We start from the raw sequence: 17445 nt of genomic DNA, 5'->3' as shown, positions 1-17445 counted from the left end.
AGAAGACTATAAAAAATTATTTAAATTATTGAGGAAGATAATAAGTTTTAGATGTTGTTTTTGGAAAATCTCAAGTTGGATGTTTCTAAAGACAACAAGGACATGACAATGCTTACGGACCTTCAAAGATATTACTTAACAAAAAGGTGATAAGTCTAAAGCACTATGTGATATTGGTGATGGATTTCAAAATGACCTATTACATTACAAGAGAATAAAAGGGGTCGTTCTCTCTCAATCACCAAGGTCTCTATGTCAAAACGACATATTACATGAGAAGAGAGATTAAGACCCTTTTTATTTTAATTTTAAACTTAATTAGATGTTTTAATAAATTTTAAGGCTATCTAATAGTGTATGGATTAAATACGTAAATGTGTATAGATTTATACATGCCTAATATATAGCATTTGTTATGAGACATTGTCTTCAATGACTATGGAAGACCTATAAAGCATATTTTTTAATGTATTATGGATATGTATTTTAGGTTGGAGTGATGTAATTGGATATAAAAATATATTAATAACTCAAGTTTAAATTTTAATTTTAAATCACATTTTATTAAAATTTTAATGATTAAATTTTTTATAATATTAAAAATAGGGATTTAAAAAATAATAATAATTATTATTCTATATATATAGTAATAAACTATTAAATATAATCTATATATATATATATATATATATATATACTTAAATACTCATGAAATGTACAAGAATTCATGGAAACTTAGAAAATACAAGAGAATGTACAAGAATCCATGGAAAGTTGGAGAATTTACAAAAACACAGAAGAATACTTTCTTATGCTCAATAGCATGGATTTTTACTTCTCTATATATGATTAAGATATTATATCTTGAAAATAATGAAGATGAAAATACCACCATAAATGTAATTATTTTAGTTGTTGTAGTAATTAAAAATTATATTTATCAATTACACTCAATCTAAATGCATCATTTTTTTCATTTCCATTCTTTTTTTTATCCTATTATTTGAAAATTTTATAAAAAAAATTAATATATTTCTATTCATGAACTTTTTTCTACCAATATATATTCAGTTTTGCTTATTTAATTTGAATGTAAAATAAAATGATGTAATGAATAATAATAATAATAATAATAATAATATCTAAATTTTATCTGCTTTCTATTTAATTCTTCTTGTGTATGTCTATTAACATATTTATTCATGATTAATTTGTGCCTTTTTAATTTATGAATAAATATAATATTATTTTATAATATAAAATATAAGTCATTCAAATCTACTTAAATCTGATGGTTTGAAGTTCAACAAACATATTAAAACATTCATTATTATTTGAGCATGTGTTATGTTTTGATTTAATACTTTCACTACTTTGATTCAAATGATTACCTTTTTTAGTGTGAAATTCAAAACCCTTAAATAAAATTACATCTTATACAACAAAAATACAGAATGTATATGTTGAATTGTTTGATACATCAGAACACCAACATTGATAATACTTTAACACCCATGTAACAACCAATTTTATACAAAAAAGAAAAAAAAGAAAAAAAAGAAAAACAACACAAAGAAGTAAACCAAAATTATATATTATCAACACGGCAATTCAATGAAAAAAGAATGAACAGAAGCATTCGTGGATGAAAATCAATCAGATTCCCTCAACCTTGTTTAAAACGAGGCTTGGCACCAAGGTACGTGCGAAGGCAAGGGAACGGGGGTTTTGGGCGTTCGCAGTTCGAACGATAGTAGTGAACGCGGAGGGGAACGGAGCAGAGGGGGGTGTGTGTGTGCGCGGGGACAGGGAGCACAAGTAGAACGTCTCGTCTAGGAGGGGAGAGGGGGAGTGATGAGCACAGACAGTGTTGCAGCGGCATGGTGATGGCGATGGCGATCATGTCCCCCATTATGGATTGATTGAGCTCTCCCACTTGTCTCACGTATCGTCCCTCTTCCCTCCTCTGCCGCCGTCTCTTCCTCTCTCGGATTCCTGTACCCTTCCTCGTCTCCGTCTAGCTCTTCTTTTGCGATTCATTTCAATGCTTTCCATGACGAATTTGGTGCCGTATGTCGTCGGCAGGGCCAGGTGAAGATCATGCCTCAATTTCCTTACCGGAATTATGATGTTTTTCGAATTCTGGATTTTTTGTTGTTGTTGTGTTGTGTTGTGTTGTGTTTTTTTTTTTTTTTTTCGTGGATTGCGATGCTGTCGTGACGAGGTTTCTTGACTTGTCGTAGGTCATTGCGGCAGGTTTAAGGATGTAGAGGTTATCCCTAGGCTCGTGGTTACTGTCTTTGCAGTCCTGGTTGAATGCGTGGTGTGGTTTGTGTAGAGAGGCGTGTTGTGAATTTGTATCGCTAACATGAGGACCAAGGCATCGGCAATGGCCGTCTCGGAGAAAGGGAGGGGGAAGGGGATTAAAATTGATGACTCGGACGAGAGGAGAAGAGGTGTGTCTGGAAAAGGGAAAAAGGTCGTGCTCGGTAAAGGAAAGAAAGTCGTGTCAGACGATGACGACGAAGGTAGTGTGAATTTGTTTTGTTTTGTTTTGTGTTTGTTTTTGTTTTTTTGTTCTTCTCTCTCGCTGCTTCTGTACATCTGCAGTGTTTTTCGTGCATTTCCTTGATCCTCAAATCACTCGCATTTCCATGTTCGTGTTCATTGATTACGCGATTCTTATTTTTTTTTGGTGTTTCTGGTGCAGAGGATTATGATAGCGAGGAAAGCTTAGCTGACGAGAAAGAAGAAGACGAAGCTGAGCACAGTAGCGGGGATGACATCAGGATTACGAGGAAGAAAATGCACAAGAGGCTAGTCCTTGTTTACTCATGTCTGCGCTCGAATTCTGAAGGACATTACTTGAATGCTAAGCTGTCAATGTTCGTGTTCGATTATTGTGTGAGGATTTCGATTGTATGCTTTTCTTTTTCTTTTTCTTTCTTTTTTTTTTCTTTTTTTTTTTTTTTTTCCCCTACTTGACACTATCTTTGAGATAAATTTGGCAGAGTCAAGGAGCAATTTGAGCTTGACGAGGATGATTACGATCTACTTGAAGAAGCAAACGTGACTGGCTTTCGTCATCCTTCAAACCTGGTGAGATCGCGACTTTCATTTTCACCGCATTCGACAACGAATATGGAGTCCACCTGACAACTCTTGCTCTCTTTTAAGCTTGTCACAAACTTCGCTCATCTGTGTTTGTTCATAAACATCGATTCCATTGTCCCAAATTACCTTGACATAAAGTGTTCGCAGTTCGCTAAATGGATTGTTTCTTTATTGAAGCACCAGTTTCTCATATGAGCAGGGAGGTAAATTCAAGCGGCTCAAGAAAGCTGATCATGTTCATGGTAGAAAGGATTCAGGTAACACAAGTTATTTCTTTTATCCTTGTAATTCCCTTGAAGAGGAATTCTCTTCGTGAAGTTGCATACTGAATTGAAAAAATCTATTCTCCTTTGAATGAGCACTTAGGTGATACTATCTGCAGTGTAATCAGTATAATCCTTGCTTGAAATGCAGTGCAACAGTTAGAGTATTGCTGTGATTTTTTTTCCGAACATTAGGTGCAGCAGTTGAGGAGATGTCAGAGGACGAAGAAACAGAAGAAGATGAGGATGGGATGGTTGATGAAGAGAATGAGTTGGAAGATGAAACTGGGGTTGACGAAGATAGGTCATTTTTCAAGTAAGTTGTTTCTGGTCTTGTATGTGACCTCGGTCCTCGGTCACCATTTAATTCTCTTAAGAGCCTACAATCGGATAAGTTCAAAGGACACTGCTGGATACCATATGGTGTGAGTGGGAGGAATGGAACTGACTCTGCAGGTTTTTGGGATTTAGGTCGAAAAAACTTAAGTTGAACTTCTCTGGTTATTTGATTCTTTACTCTAGGTCGTGAAATCCACTAATAAATCTTGTAGAATTCACTCAAGTTGCACAGCGTCTATCATGGTTGGATATATTTGTTGACTCTTGTCTACTTGAGAGTAGTCACAAGCCTCACAGCATTTCGATCTAGTTTGTCTTTCGGAACTCCATGTCTGTATCAGCTCGCCCTTTTCCTGAACGACTACTACTTGCTCCTGCTTTGTTATTTTGCACATTACGATGTTCTGGATTATTGTTGTCGAACACAGGTATGGACATTTGCAAAAGAGGAGGGCCAGAAAAGTCCAATCGAAGAGTACAGTATTCCAAAAAGGAGCTCAGTGGATATATAAAGGTTCAAGACCATCTGTGGGGAGCAGAAGAAAACGAGATAGAAATTCATCGGCTGTTATAAACGAGGAGAGTGACGATAGTGACGAAAACGATGGTAACGATCAAGAAACCTTGGCTCGAAAATTTCTGGAGAAACAGTTTGAACCGAGCCCGCTTGAAGCTCATAATGTGATAGCAAGAGATGACCGGCTGCGATCAACCGATATCCCAGAACGAATTCAAGTACACAGCTAGTTTTTTTTTTACCTCTGCTTGTTTTTGGAGCTTATTTTTGGAGCTCATTTTGTCCTCAATCTAGTGGGATTGCATTAAAAAACTTGGGCTACTTTCTGAATCACTGTAATAACATCAACTAAATTCACTGGAAACCCCTGTTTCTGATTTGCAAGCGCTGAAATTATGAACGTATCTTTGAAACGAGAAAGAGTAATTGTTTGACTGCAGATTTCAGAGATCTATCGCTTGCATTCATTCCGTTATGTTTAGAAAGTCATAGTGCACATGCTCTCCATTAAAACCTTGTTTCGCACTGCTGGTTTTCCTATTTTTTTAAACTTTTTTGGTTCAACATAGATTGCAGCCACTAAAATTATTCAGTTTTGAGAACAGGTGTTGGAGGAAGTTGCGGGTCCTTTGCCTCGATCAATTGTTGAATTGAGGCGAGCATCCGAATGGATTTTCGACAGAGCCTTTGGCCATCTTTGTCTGTATAGTCGTTCGGAGTTTCAGCATCTTTTGAATATGGACAAGTATGAAGTTGTGAAGCAGATTGCTAATGTTCTGCATCTTGTCCACAACGAAAAATTGGAGGTGTGTGTCTCAACTTATGGGTAACGTACCTAACTCCACCATTATGAATATGGTCTAAGTTTAGATAGGTATCAAAATTTTGTTCTTTGTCTCTAGAGGATTCAAAGCCGATTCACTAAATTGTAGATTTGAGTCTCAGTTGCACTCACAGAATTGCTACGATTTCGCATTCAACAGATTCCTTTTATTGCGATGTATCGACGGGAGGAGTGCTTAGATCTTTTGAAAGAGCTGACAGACGAGGTTTCACATGAAGATAGACGAACGATCTATCGGTTCGAGGTTCGCTCCTGTTTCTTTTCCAATTTTTTTAATTAAGAATCGTTAATTATTTGCAATGACACAGCATATGTAAGTGGTGCTTATTAGGGCGAGTTCAGTTCATGTAATTTGGTTCATTGATGATATAGTAAGAATCAGCAGCTGCAGCAATTGTACCTCTAAATAGAGTCTGCGGGACATGCTGTTATATACGTCAATTGACTTTCATAGGGTTGGTATTGCCCAAAGACTTGTACAGCCAGCAGCGATTTCGCGTGTATTGGTCAATGTTAGATGTTGCATGACTCATCTGTTGCAGCCTTGGTCGAATCAACTTGGTATTGTTGCAGGCGCTGTGGGCAGTGCATGAATGGAACAAGAAGTGGTTGATTCTTCAACGCAGAAAGTCTGACCTGCAAGATAGTTATGAGATGCGGATTCCAATTGGCATCATTGCCATTCCTGAAAAAGACAATCTTTTCAAGAGAATTCTTAGATCTCTTGCAGATGCTGAATCTGAACAAGCTGTGGGTGATTGCGAAGCCCAATTCAACCTTCACTTTCCTACAGTTGAAGTGGATATGGTAGATCGTGGATTTAAACGACCTAAGTGTCGGTCATCCTACAGCTGCGCTCACGATGCAGGTTTAGGATCTATAACCAAGTACTTTGGATTGACCTCAGAGGCTTTCGGGGACAATTTGAAAGCTGGGCATAAGGTAAATATTGATGTTCTGCTCCTAGTTCTGCAAGGATTTGTCGGTGCAGCGCAAATGAGCACAATACGTCCAGTTGGCTTGACTATTTGGGCTTTGCTAGTCTTGTCTATTTCACAACATCTGGCCACTTTGGCCGTTGTTACATTGTATCGAACTATTGACTGTGTACCTGTTAAGAAATATGGGCTTGTTTGTGAAACCATACAGCCACATGTTAAGGGTAGACCTAGGAATTAGATTTGATCCTTCACATTCCTCCACTTATGGTTATCCAGCATGTTAGGCGTCTCTAATCGGAATTTGTTGATGTATACAGCAGATGCTTTTATTCGTAGGTGAATTTCAGTTACTACTCCATGGGTCGATTTGTTGTAACGTGTGAGTTGGATGAATCGATATTAAAGATAAAGAGTAAAAAAATAAAAATCAATCGACGTGAATCTTGAAGTTTGTTCCATGATTCCCTGATTCTATGGGATATCATAGCATAATGTAATTGAGTTGGTTGCTTCTCATCCTCGTATTAGAACTGGTATGTGTGAGAAGTCCATTACCTAATGGTACATTTACTGCTACTGGCGTTCACTATCATTGAATTTGGTTTTGATTCTTGATGTTTGCAGATGAATGAGATATTGGACGAGGCTTTTTTACCAGATGATATCGCTTCCAAATTTTGCAATGAAAGCGGACCAACAACTCAGTTTCGGGACCCTGCATCTATTCTTCGAGGTGCCAGGCACATGGTACGTGTACGACAGTTCAATCTAGCCAATTGACTCCTGTTTTAATACTCGCATGGCCACCCGGATCACATCCAAGTTTGTTTGGCTCCTTGAATTGGTGTTCTCTGGTTGGTAACATCTTTGATTGCTAAAGACTTCTGGTTCCATTGAGCAGCTGGCTGTGGAGATCAGCACAGAACCTTCGGTACGGGAGTGTGTTCGCATGTTCTACTCAAAAAACGCAACAGTTAACACAAGACCAACTCCAGCGGGAATGGAGATAATCGATGCTTTCCACCAATTCGAAGGTGTGAAATTGATAAAGGACAAACAAATTAGTGCGTTTGATGATGAGCAATGGCTTCTTATACACAAAGCTGAAGCAGAGAAGCTTATTGATGTTACAGTTGGAGTATCAAAAGAGTCAATTGATACTTTTCTTTCTGAATGTGAGCCTCTGTTTTCAAGTGATGGATCAACCTGCACATCCCAACATTGGAATGAGCAACGGAAGCAGATTTTACAGGAAGCAACTGTGACAATTTTGCTCTCAAAAATGGAGAAGGAGGCCCGCATGAATCTGGTCACCAATGCTAAGCGAGTGGTGGTTGCACAGTGTGTCTTGCAGTTATGGAACAAAGTCTCTATTGGCCCGTATGATCCAGCTAAAGGTTCTGGTAGGAAATGCAGGTGCGTCGATTTTCTGGCAACCTTTTGTACAATTTGTAAACCCTACTGTGTAAGATTGAATGGTATTGGTATTCTAAAGGTACATCTTGGAGACAAAACGGTGTAGGTTTTAGGCTTATCACGCTGATGGCATCGTGTCTTGTAGTATATTTTTCTTTCCACACTCTTAATTCAATCTGTGTCTCCTGTCACATCTTAGATGGGGGTTCCTTTTTGAGTCATATTTGGGAGGAAAAGGATCGTCAAGGAACTCATTTTGAGCTGTTTCACATCTTGTTTCTACTCTTACTTTGATCATTGTGGAGCTCGGCTAAGTCATCCTTCTCATCTGATAATTCTTGTTGGCTCATGTTAACGATGGTTGCGAATGGAAATAATGCAACAGAAATGAAGAGGGTTCTGCACTTCGTGTTCTGGCTTGCTGTTGGGGCCCAGCTAGTAAAGGAACGACTTTTGTGATGCTCGACGCTGATGGGGAGATATTGAACATTTTACACACTGGATATTTAAGTACCAAAGTTTTTACTCCTGAACAAGCTCAGCGCAAGGAAAATGACCAATCACGCTTACTGCAAGTGCTAATAGATTTCAAGCCTCATATCGTCGTATTGGGGGCTGCAACTGTTCAGTGCCAGTATCTCTACCGAGACATTTCTGATGTAAGCAAAGACGAGTACTCCCATTGAAAGCCTTTTAAGGACTACGGCTTGAATTGGTTGATAAGCAAAAGCTTCACTTGTACCCGGTGTCAGAATAGACGGAAAGAGTACTATACTGTGACTTGTCAGAGCTGCCTAGTTTAGGGTCACGAATTTGAATAGAAGAGCATTATCATCCTGAAATCCAGTCTTCGCAAGCTTATCTATGTTTTAAAGTAGAATCATTTGAAGAAACCCTAGATTCTATGCACCTTTTGACATTTGCTGCTTTTCATGGGTAATTTGTTGAAGTATAAGGATTTCTTTATCTTTTAGAAGTGTGCATTGCAATATTTTCATGGTGCTGATATTGGTGGTTGCTTGTTTTCTGATTCAAAGGTCCAGCTTACAAAGATCTACCTCGTGACTTCATACTCATTTTGTTAATTAATTTCAGTGTGTATTTTTTCGCCGAACAGGTACTATTCAGAGTTGTTGAGCGGCATGCTGGAGATTTGGCTGGTAGACAAGGCACGATTAAGTTGGTGTATGGAGACGAATCTATTCCCATTCTATATGAGACATCAAGAATTTCCCAGATTCAGCTTCCGGGGCAACCAGGTACGGTCTTGTTTTCCTGTCTAGTCATAGTGTTTCTTGACATTGCGATACTGCATGAAGTTTGCAGTTGAAATGTTTTTCACTAATAAATTTCCAGGTGCTCCTATTTAGCATGTCAACTATCTAATTGAATATTCACTAATGTGATTCTTCGCATGTATCTAACCATTAGTTGATCTTCACAGGTGTTGTTAGACGAGCAGTTGGGCTGGGTCGGTATCTTCAAAACCCTGTGGCAATGCTAGCTTCATTGTGTGGCCCAGAAATGGACATCCTTTCAGTTAAATTTCATTCACTGCAGAGTTTTCTCAGCAATGAAGAACTTTATGACGTTATTGAGCGCGTCATGGTCACAGTAACGAACCAGGTAGCATAATCCACCTGCATTTAAAAGGATTTGAGTATCCTAGAAGTATTCAAGCGTCGACAGCATTTGTGTTTAAGTTTATTTATTTTAAAAAATGAAATAGGCCAAGAGAAATATCAGGAGTTAATCAGGCATATCATTGGCGCTGTAGTTTTGGGGACATTGTGGGAAATTGGTTTTTAGGCATGCTTGATGGTAACCTAGCTGTAGCCCCTGCATCCGACAACGGCTCTGTGGTTACTTCTCTATGTTATCTTTCAGCTTTTGAATCCATCTCACGGCTGATTCTCTTCCTTGTTATCTTTGGCTGGGGTGGATTACCTCAACAAAAATGCCTTTCTTTTTAGTTTTTAAAGCAGTAGTAATTACGGTGTAAAACTGGGACCACATTTTCTGTCGCTCATGATGTTCGTTGGCACAGTTTTATTATTCTTTCTCTCATCTCCTTAAATTTTCAGGTCGGTCTTGATATCAATCGGGCAATTACCCACGACTGGTTATTTGAGACCCTTCCGTTTGTTGCCGGTCTTGGTCCTCGTAAAGCTGGAGCGATTAAAAGAACTATTCAAATGAAAAGGCGTGTACTTTTTCGAGATGATCTGTATTTAACCATACAGGCTTTGGGCGAGAAGGTCTTCAAGAATTCCGCAGGTTTTATCCGTGTGCGACCGATTGAACAAACATCTTCCGAAGTACATCATCTGGAGCCTCTAGACAATACCCGTATTCATCCTGAGTGGTATCAGGTATGCTTTAGTAGAACGTGATTTCTGAGCCTTAACTTAATTTATATTTACTTGTGTCTCTGCTGTATATCAATGTTGTGGCGAACTTCTTGGTCTCAATACGTTTGTACAAATCCATTTTCTATTGTGTGGTTGTTCTTAAACAGTTTAACATAATGTTCTGCTATGCTAGTGTTGATGCATGCTGTTCCAGACGTCTATGCCCTAGAACTCTTATGATGAATGTATGTATGTGTCATTTTAATGTGGAGATCTACGTTGTTGATCTAGTTGTACGTTTACACTATCTTTATCGCAACAGACGGCGAGGAACTTCGCTGAAGCTGTCATTGAAAAGGATCCCAAGCGGAATGATGGAGAAATTGATTGTGATAGTCTTAATATGGCAGTAGAGCATGTAATGAAGAACCCTGACCTTTTAGATACGATGGTTCTTGAAGATTTTGCTGAGTGTGTCCAAGATGATGGAAATAGCAATAGCATACAGACACTGGAGTTGATCAAATCTGAGCTTCAGCACGGGTTCCAAGAATGCCGAAAGGTATACTTGGAGCCCTCTAAAGAAGAGTGCTTCTATTTGATGAGTGGTGAGAGGGAAGAAACTCTCTTTCCAGGCCGAATTGTGCAAGCAACAATCAGAAAAGTGCAGGACAATCAGGTCATGTGTGTGTTGGAATCTGGGTTAGTGGGATTTATCTACAAGGAAGACCTTTCAGATCATTGCGATGCCGAGCCGAAAGAGAGAATCACCGAAGGCAGTTTAGTGACATGCCGCGTGAAAAACGTGAACATGGAAAAATTCTTGATCTATTTGACATGCAAGTGAGTGGATAGATATTACAAATTCTTTCTGAACTGACCTTTGACGCTCTGACGTGAAATGTTATCCTCTTGTCAGTGTCTAGTTTTATCTAGAGCATTTTTTAAGACGTTATTATATATATATATATATATATATATATATATATATATATATATATATATATATATATATATATATATATATATCAGCAGTTAAGATGTTAAATGGTGTCTGGGACTGATAAGTATCCCATATGCAGAGAAAGTGATTTCCGAAGGGATTTTTATGGTGATCTTCACCATGATGACAAGCCTAAAACCACCTTGCTTAGTGAACAAGAAAAGATTCGCAAAGAAAATGAAGATCAGCATAAGAAGACGTTTAAACTACGCCCAATTGTCCACCCTAAGTTTCAGAACATTTCTGCTGACGATGCAATCAAGGTAGCAGTCTGCATATTTTTTAAGCCATCATCTTCTATGCTTCCTTGCTTTTATAACCTTATTTTTTTTTATTTTTTGATTTGTTCTTGACGGTAAATTCTCAATTAAAAACAGTTTGGTTACAACGTATAAATGGGATGCGGCGAGCAAGCCACAGAGAGGTGATTTCAGCTCACGTTAGATTGAGCTCTCAAAGTAATTGCTGACAGAAATTCTGGTTGTTTGCAGTCACTTGCGGAGAAAGATGTGGGCGATTTCACAATTCGTCCGAGTTGCAAGGGCCCAGCACACCTCTCAATTACACTAAAATTATCTGATGATCTGTTCTCCCATATCGATATTGCTGAGAGTGATAAAGAGCACTGGGACCTAAATAGCTTTTTACGCCTTGGAAAGACTCTCACTATTGAAGATGAATCCTACAAGGATCTTGACGAGGTGCAGTTGACTTCAACTGATTGTTGTTTCTAAGCTCTTTTTTCTTTATTGAGCGCTGACTCCGAAGGCTAAATTGTGTAGAGTATAAAGAACTGCATGCCTGTCAGTCTCAAATTGCCGTTGGATGTATGCAGGTGGAAGTCAAATATGTCAGTAAGTTAGTGACTCATCTGCATGCAATGCTGCAATTTCGTAAGTATAAGCAAGGAACCAAAGTAGAAATTACTGATGCTCTACGTTCCGAAAAGACGGAGAAGCCGAAGTCCATCCCATACTGTTTCTCCCTTTCACACGAGTACCCTGGAGCCTTCATGCTTTCCTACATGAAAGCTACCACTCCTTTTCACGAATACATATCTCTGTTCCCAAGTGGTTTTCGCTTTCGTAAAAAGGTATTTGATACTATCGACAAACTTGTTGTTTACTTTCAAAACCACTTTCACGATCGTGTACCTGAAGTTTCCAGTAAAATGAGAACTTGGGGAGAGGAAGGAAGAGGCAGAGGAGGGAGGAGGCGTGATGATCGCGGTCGCGGGCGGAATAGTCGCGGACGTGGAAGGGAAGACTCTCATTTGGACAACTCTGGTGAGCTCAAATGGAGACGGCCACTTATATGCAGGAGATGTTACGAGGAGGGGCATAAGTCGATGGATTGCCCTGACAAAGACACGCCGTGCGAAAAGTGTGACTCTCTGAAGCACCGGACCGTAGCATGTGGGGTACGCTGTGGAATCTGCAGCTTTTGGGGACATTTTGACAAGGAATGTACGAATCGTCCTACAGGAGAACCAAGCACCAACGATGCAGACGGTGGCCATGCTTCTCAAGATGATGGTGTTCCAAGGAGAACTCGAGTAGGCCGTGCTTCACAGAACGATTGGGAGGGCAGAAATTGGAATAATGGTGACGGAAATGATAACTTGGGTGACGACCATGGTACTGCACACGAAACTAATGGAGGAGATACCTGGAACGACCGAGAAAATGGACGAAATGCTGCTTGGGGGATCAAAAGTGATATTGTGAGCAACAAAGAAGGAGAATGTAATGCCTGGAAAAATTCTACTATTGCACCAGGAGGGGGAGGAGATTGGGATAGCTGGAACGAGCCACCAGATGGAGTGGATGCTGCAAAAAATGCAGGAAGTAGGGGAGAAGATGCTGGTTGGGGGCAGAAAGGTGAGAATGCAAGCGACATAGATGGGGAGATTAATACGGAGGAAAAAGTAACAAATCCAGCAGGCAGGGCAGATAGGGAAACCGGGAAAGGAGAAAGTGACAATGTTGAAGGTGATAATATCAAGTCTGCTCGTAGTGATGGTGCTTGGGATTCTACAACAGAATCTACTGGAGGAGATGATGGAGGGGTTGATGTGCCAGCATCTGTTGGTGGGTGGGATGCTGTGGAAGGAGGGCACAATGACTTTTTCGGTAATCAAAGCGGAGTTCCAGACGAAGACCGTGATGTTAATTTGGGAGGTGGAGGAGAGAGGACGAGACGCTGCATGTCCGACCTAAGTTCATCACCTGCAAGGAGACCTGAGTCTATTATTTGGAAAATTAGTGAATGTACATCTGATATAGATTTCTCTGATAATAATCAGCGTGGAGGAAAATCTGCTAGCGACACCACCACTACGGATTGTGCTTGGGGTAGCGCGACAGATGCAGCAGGTAGTGGGATAGACGGCGGGTGCAACACCGTACCCGAATCAAAATCAGGCAGTTGGGATGCTGTGCAAGATAGTGAAAAGGGAAGATTCGGCAGTCAGAATATAGGCGCAGCTGAGAACTGGAACCAAACAGGTCGAGACCATAATGTCGCACTAAGTGAAGAGAGATCTACCAGTCCAAGATGTGATTCGTCACCAGCCGAAACATCGCACATGCCCGTTCAGAACACTTGGGAGGATCAGAATGGACCTCCGGCTTCAATTGGTGTTGGATGTAGTGAATTAGTAGTAAAAGAGCGTGATGCGACAGTGGTCAGCGGAGGAGATTCTGGATGGACTGAGTCAACACAGAAAATTGCTAGTGGAGAAGATTCGGGGTGGGGTGTTCTAAATAACGAAGCAACTGAAACAGCTGGTGCCGATTGGAGTTCCGTTGCTGATCCTTGGGGTTCTGAAGGATTTGGTGGATTAGGCCAGAAAGAAGCAGCAGCAGGTATGGAGGCTTATCTTAACTCTACTCGTAGTGTGAATTGAGACTAGATATTAGACGAGGTTCATCCAGGTGTTCTCTTGACTGGTGAATGTACATTGTTGTAGCATATCGTGATCTTGGGCATTGATCATTTTTGTTTTGTGTTTTTATATTTTGTTATATTATGGTTTGTTTTTGTTACTTCGCATCGTCGGAGCATGTGAGTGGCTATTTGGTTTTTGCTTTCCAACCTGCTCTCTTGTATTTCAGATTTTCATTTATGAAGTCAAGTTCTACTCTGCTTTATTCTTACCATCGTATACTTTTCCTTTAACTATTGAAGCAGAAAGTGGCAAAATATGCAACGATGAAGGGTGGAATTCGTCACAAACAAGTGACGGACAAGGTAGTAACATTGCCCATGGTAGATGGGCAAATCAAGAGAGCCGTGGCGCACAGAACAATGGCGGTCGATGGGAAGGTCGAGGAGGCCGTGGTCCACGTAGCGATGGTGATGGTGGGTTCAAATCAAGAAGACCACTTATATGCAGGAGATGTTATGTGGAGGGGCATAAGGCGATCGAATGCCCTGATAAGGACACACCATGCGGGAAGTGTAACCGTTTGAATCACCGCACCATAGCATGCGGAGTACGGTGTGGAAGCTGTAATTATTGGGGACATTTTGACGAAGAATGCACGAGTCGACCTTCAAGGGGGGTAAGCACCGATAGTGCAAACGGCGGCCGTGGCTTTCAGAATGATGGTGATGCATGGCGAAGTCGAGAAGCCCGTGTCTCAAAAACGGTTCCTAGAGGCAATAGTAGTGGCTGAGACTAATTTACATGGTGTATGTTAATGATATTCATAGAAGCTTGGCAGCAGTAACTCTTTGGACAAGACGTGAGGCACTCTCAAGCAGTGGAAGACCGAAATATTCTATGACCCACTCTAACATTCAGTATTCAGTGGCAACATCGATGTGAATACCTGAGGGTGCGTCCTCTTTGTAACACGCCTGGTCTACAGTTTTTGTGAATGTACATACCAAACTTACAAATACCTTAAAGTATGTACACATGAAATAATAACTTTTGAAGTTGCAAGTGGAGCACAAGCGTAGGATTGTCATTCAATTCTATACCACATGGATATCAACAGTTTCTATCATCTATTGATCAAGTCACTAACGACGTTTTCATCAACAGAAAAAGCCAAGACAAAAAGAATATATAGATGTTCCATCTGCCTTTGGAGACTTTCTTTGATGTAGCCGGCTACTATGGACAGAGAAAAGGTGATCAAACCACTCAACCGTTTGGGTTAGACTGTGCTATTCAGCAACCTCCCATCAATTCCTTCCCAGATCAGCACATTAAATGGAGACTGACTAGGATAACACCTAAAGTGTAGTTCAATAAGGACATAGTGAAGGTTAAAAGTTTAACATTGATGTTTGTTGAAGTGTAATGCTTGCAGAATTCTCAGGTGAAAATGTTACCGTTCACGATGGACATACTCGAAAACTAGAGGTTGTTTGCTTTTTCAACAGTTTCCACTACACAATTTTCTTTTGTTTTTCTATCCAAATGTAGTCAAATACTAAGATTGCCATTGTTGTTAATATTTACTTCAATGACTATACTGAAATACATTCACATATGCTTAAATTTTGGAGTATTAAATAATTTTGGAGGTTAATGCCATTTTAACATATAGACAGTTGTAACATATTTAATACATTTTCTATGATTGGTTATTTATTTATTTATTTATTATGAAGTTTATAAAACAGAATTTTATCACATGCATAGATATGTTTACATACATCAAAATAATATCTAAATACCCAAATTTGCATTAATCTAAAATTTAAATAAGTTTAATAACTTATTTGATATATATATATATATATATATATATATATCTAGAGAGAGAGAGAGAGAGAGATTTTATTTTTATATTTAAATTGAACAACTTAAAAATATAAGTAGGTACTATGTAAAGAATTGGTAAGTAATAGTCTACAAAACGAGATTTTGTATTTTAACTTGTTTGTTATTGCAAGGAAAAAAGAAAGTGGAAAAGACTTTGTATCTTAACTTGTTTGTTATTACAAGGAAAAAAAGAAAGTGTAAAATATTTTACAATGCATAACATAGAAAACAATATTATCATTCCATGTATTTTTTTAGTTTAATTTAATATTTTTTGAAGAATTAAGATTTTATTAAAGATTGCTGAAATTATATGATCGAAAAATTCCACCTTATTGTAGGATATTAAGGCCTCTTTTTGCTTAAATATATATATATATATATATATATATATATATATATGTTTATATATATATATATATATATATGTTTATATATATAATGAATGTTTCAAATTTATTGGTTTGATTTAGAGAGCATACTACAATATTTTGTCTTGCATTTCATAAAATAAAAGTATGCTATTAAAATTAAATATTGATACTTTTTTTAATGGCATATACATATAATTTTTTAAAGTCTAATATGAATTTAATATTTTTTTTATTATTTTTTAAAGAAAAATATAACATTCATAAAACTTTTTGTAAGGCATTGATTCTTGAAAATAAGGCAAAATTATTCATATTTCTTTATTTTTAGATTACAAATAGTCCTAAATTTCAAGATAATTATTAATCATAAAATACAGGTAACATCTAATTCAAAAATTGGCTTCTGAAGTATTTCTCAATTTATTTTTTCAATTTGTTTCTAAGAAAATTATAGTTTTTTATCTAGTATTTTTATTGTGCTGACTATTCAAAACATTTTGTGGTTACACATTATCATAAAATACATATTTAACATGGTAGTTTTTTTTTTTTTTTTTTTTTTTTTTCATAAGAATTATTTAATTAAAAAATATGAAAAAGAAAAAAAATATCTTGCTCTCTCTCTCTTTGTATATGTGTATACATACATACATACATACATACATACTGGTTCAATTTTATCTTTCTTCAATTTTGTGACCAAATTATCAATAAATAAATAGATGTACTTAAACATTTGTGATTGAAATTTCAATTGCTTATAATTTTTATTAGTATTTATATAATTCTATTATGAAAAAAATGATATTTAGAAATTATATACAAAGTTTAAGTTAAAAGTATATGCAAGTGTGTGTGTCTATGTATGTGTCTATGATATAATAGAATTGTGTTTTTTGATAAATCACTTTTTGTTGACTAAGATAATATTGTCTTCTCATTGACCAAAAACTTATGTTGCCTTTTCACAATGTATTAGAAATGTATGTTGCCTTATTTTGTGTTAATTTTTTTTTTATCATGTTGCCATTTCTCAAATATTACTTTATTTGGTATCAAATTTTTTTAGTGCCTGATTGCATAATATTTTGCTATATATATATATATATATATATATACATATATTGGCATTAAATTTCTTTGTTTCACTTTATAAGAAAAATAATAAAGCAATGGGGTTGTGAAAGAATTATAAGAAAAGTAGATATTAATATCTATGGAAGATTTATTTTAAAACTAGAATCACAACAAAAAAATTAAAATAAAAAGAATGCAAAATTTCTGTTACAAAGTGGATAACATATAATAAAGTTAAAGCTTATGGGATGTAATTCCTGGTATCAATCTTGGATATTGAGTTTGTGTTTAACTTTTGCATTTATTGAGACACTTAAAAGTGCCGAGTTTTATAAAATATAATCTCAGAGGAATTCATAGATGGACAGATGCATAAATTTAGATTCAATGTTATATGTAATCTTATTTATTTGTCTACTTCGT

The 17445-nt window shown here is 37.5% G+C and overlaps 1 protein-coding gene across 6 annotated transcripts; it reads left to right on the top strand.

The window, feature by feature from the left end:
- Positions 1 to 1872: 1872 nt before the first annotated feature.
- Positions 1873 to 14696, top strand: LOC112282417 (transcription elongation factor SPT6-like). 6 transcript variants are annotated; one of them, XM_073534215.2, is made up of 21 exons: positions 1873 to 2091; positions 2339 to 2528; positions 2711 to 2816; positions 3012 to 3099; positions 3314 to 3371; positions 3573 to 3693; positions 4145 to 4451; positions 4839 to 5039; positions 5217 to 5321; positions 5651 to 6019; positions 6643 to 6765; positions 6920 to 7434; positions 7820 to 8093; positions 8552 to 8693; positions 8879 to 9060; positions 9519 to 9806; positions 10108 to 10628; positions 10868 to 11051; positions 11280 to 11489; positions 11624 to 13655; positions 13981 to 14696. In XM_073534215.2, the coding sequence occupies exons 2-21, from the start codon at positions 2369 to 2371 to the stop codon at positions 14466 to 14468; spliced, it is 6474 nt and encodes a 2157-aa protein (XP_073390316.1). In that variant the 5' UTR covers positions 1873 to 2091; positions 2339 to 2368; the 3' UTR covers positions 14469 to 14696. The 6 variants fall into 6 exon arrangements, with proteins under 6 accessions (XP_073390316.1, XP_024375736.1, XP_024375739.1 ...); XM_024519968.3 differs by having other exon boundaries at positions 13978 to 14696; XM_024519971.3 differs by lacking the exons at positions 1873 to 2091; positions 2339 to 2528; positions 2711 to 2816 and having other exon boundaries at positions 3020 to 3099; positions 3529 to 3693; positions 13978 to 14630.
- Positions 14697 to 17445: the final 2749 nt, after the last annotated feature.

Source organism: Physcomitrium patens, chromosome 5 (genome assembly GCF_059467195.1).
Source record: "Physcomitrium patens ecotype Gransden chromosome 5, ASM5946719v1, whole genome shotgun sequence".
Lineage (NCBI taxonomy): Eukaryota > Viridiplantae > Streptophyta > Bryopsida > Funariales > Funariaceae > Physcomitrium > Physcomitrium patens.
The sequence above is the reverse complement of the archived record's forward strand: the minus strand, read 5'-3'. Positions and strand labels throughout refer to the sequence as shown.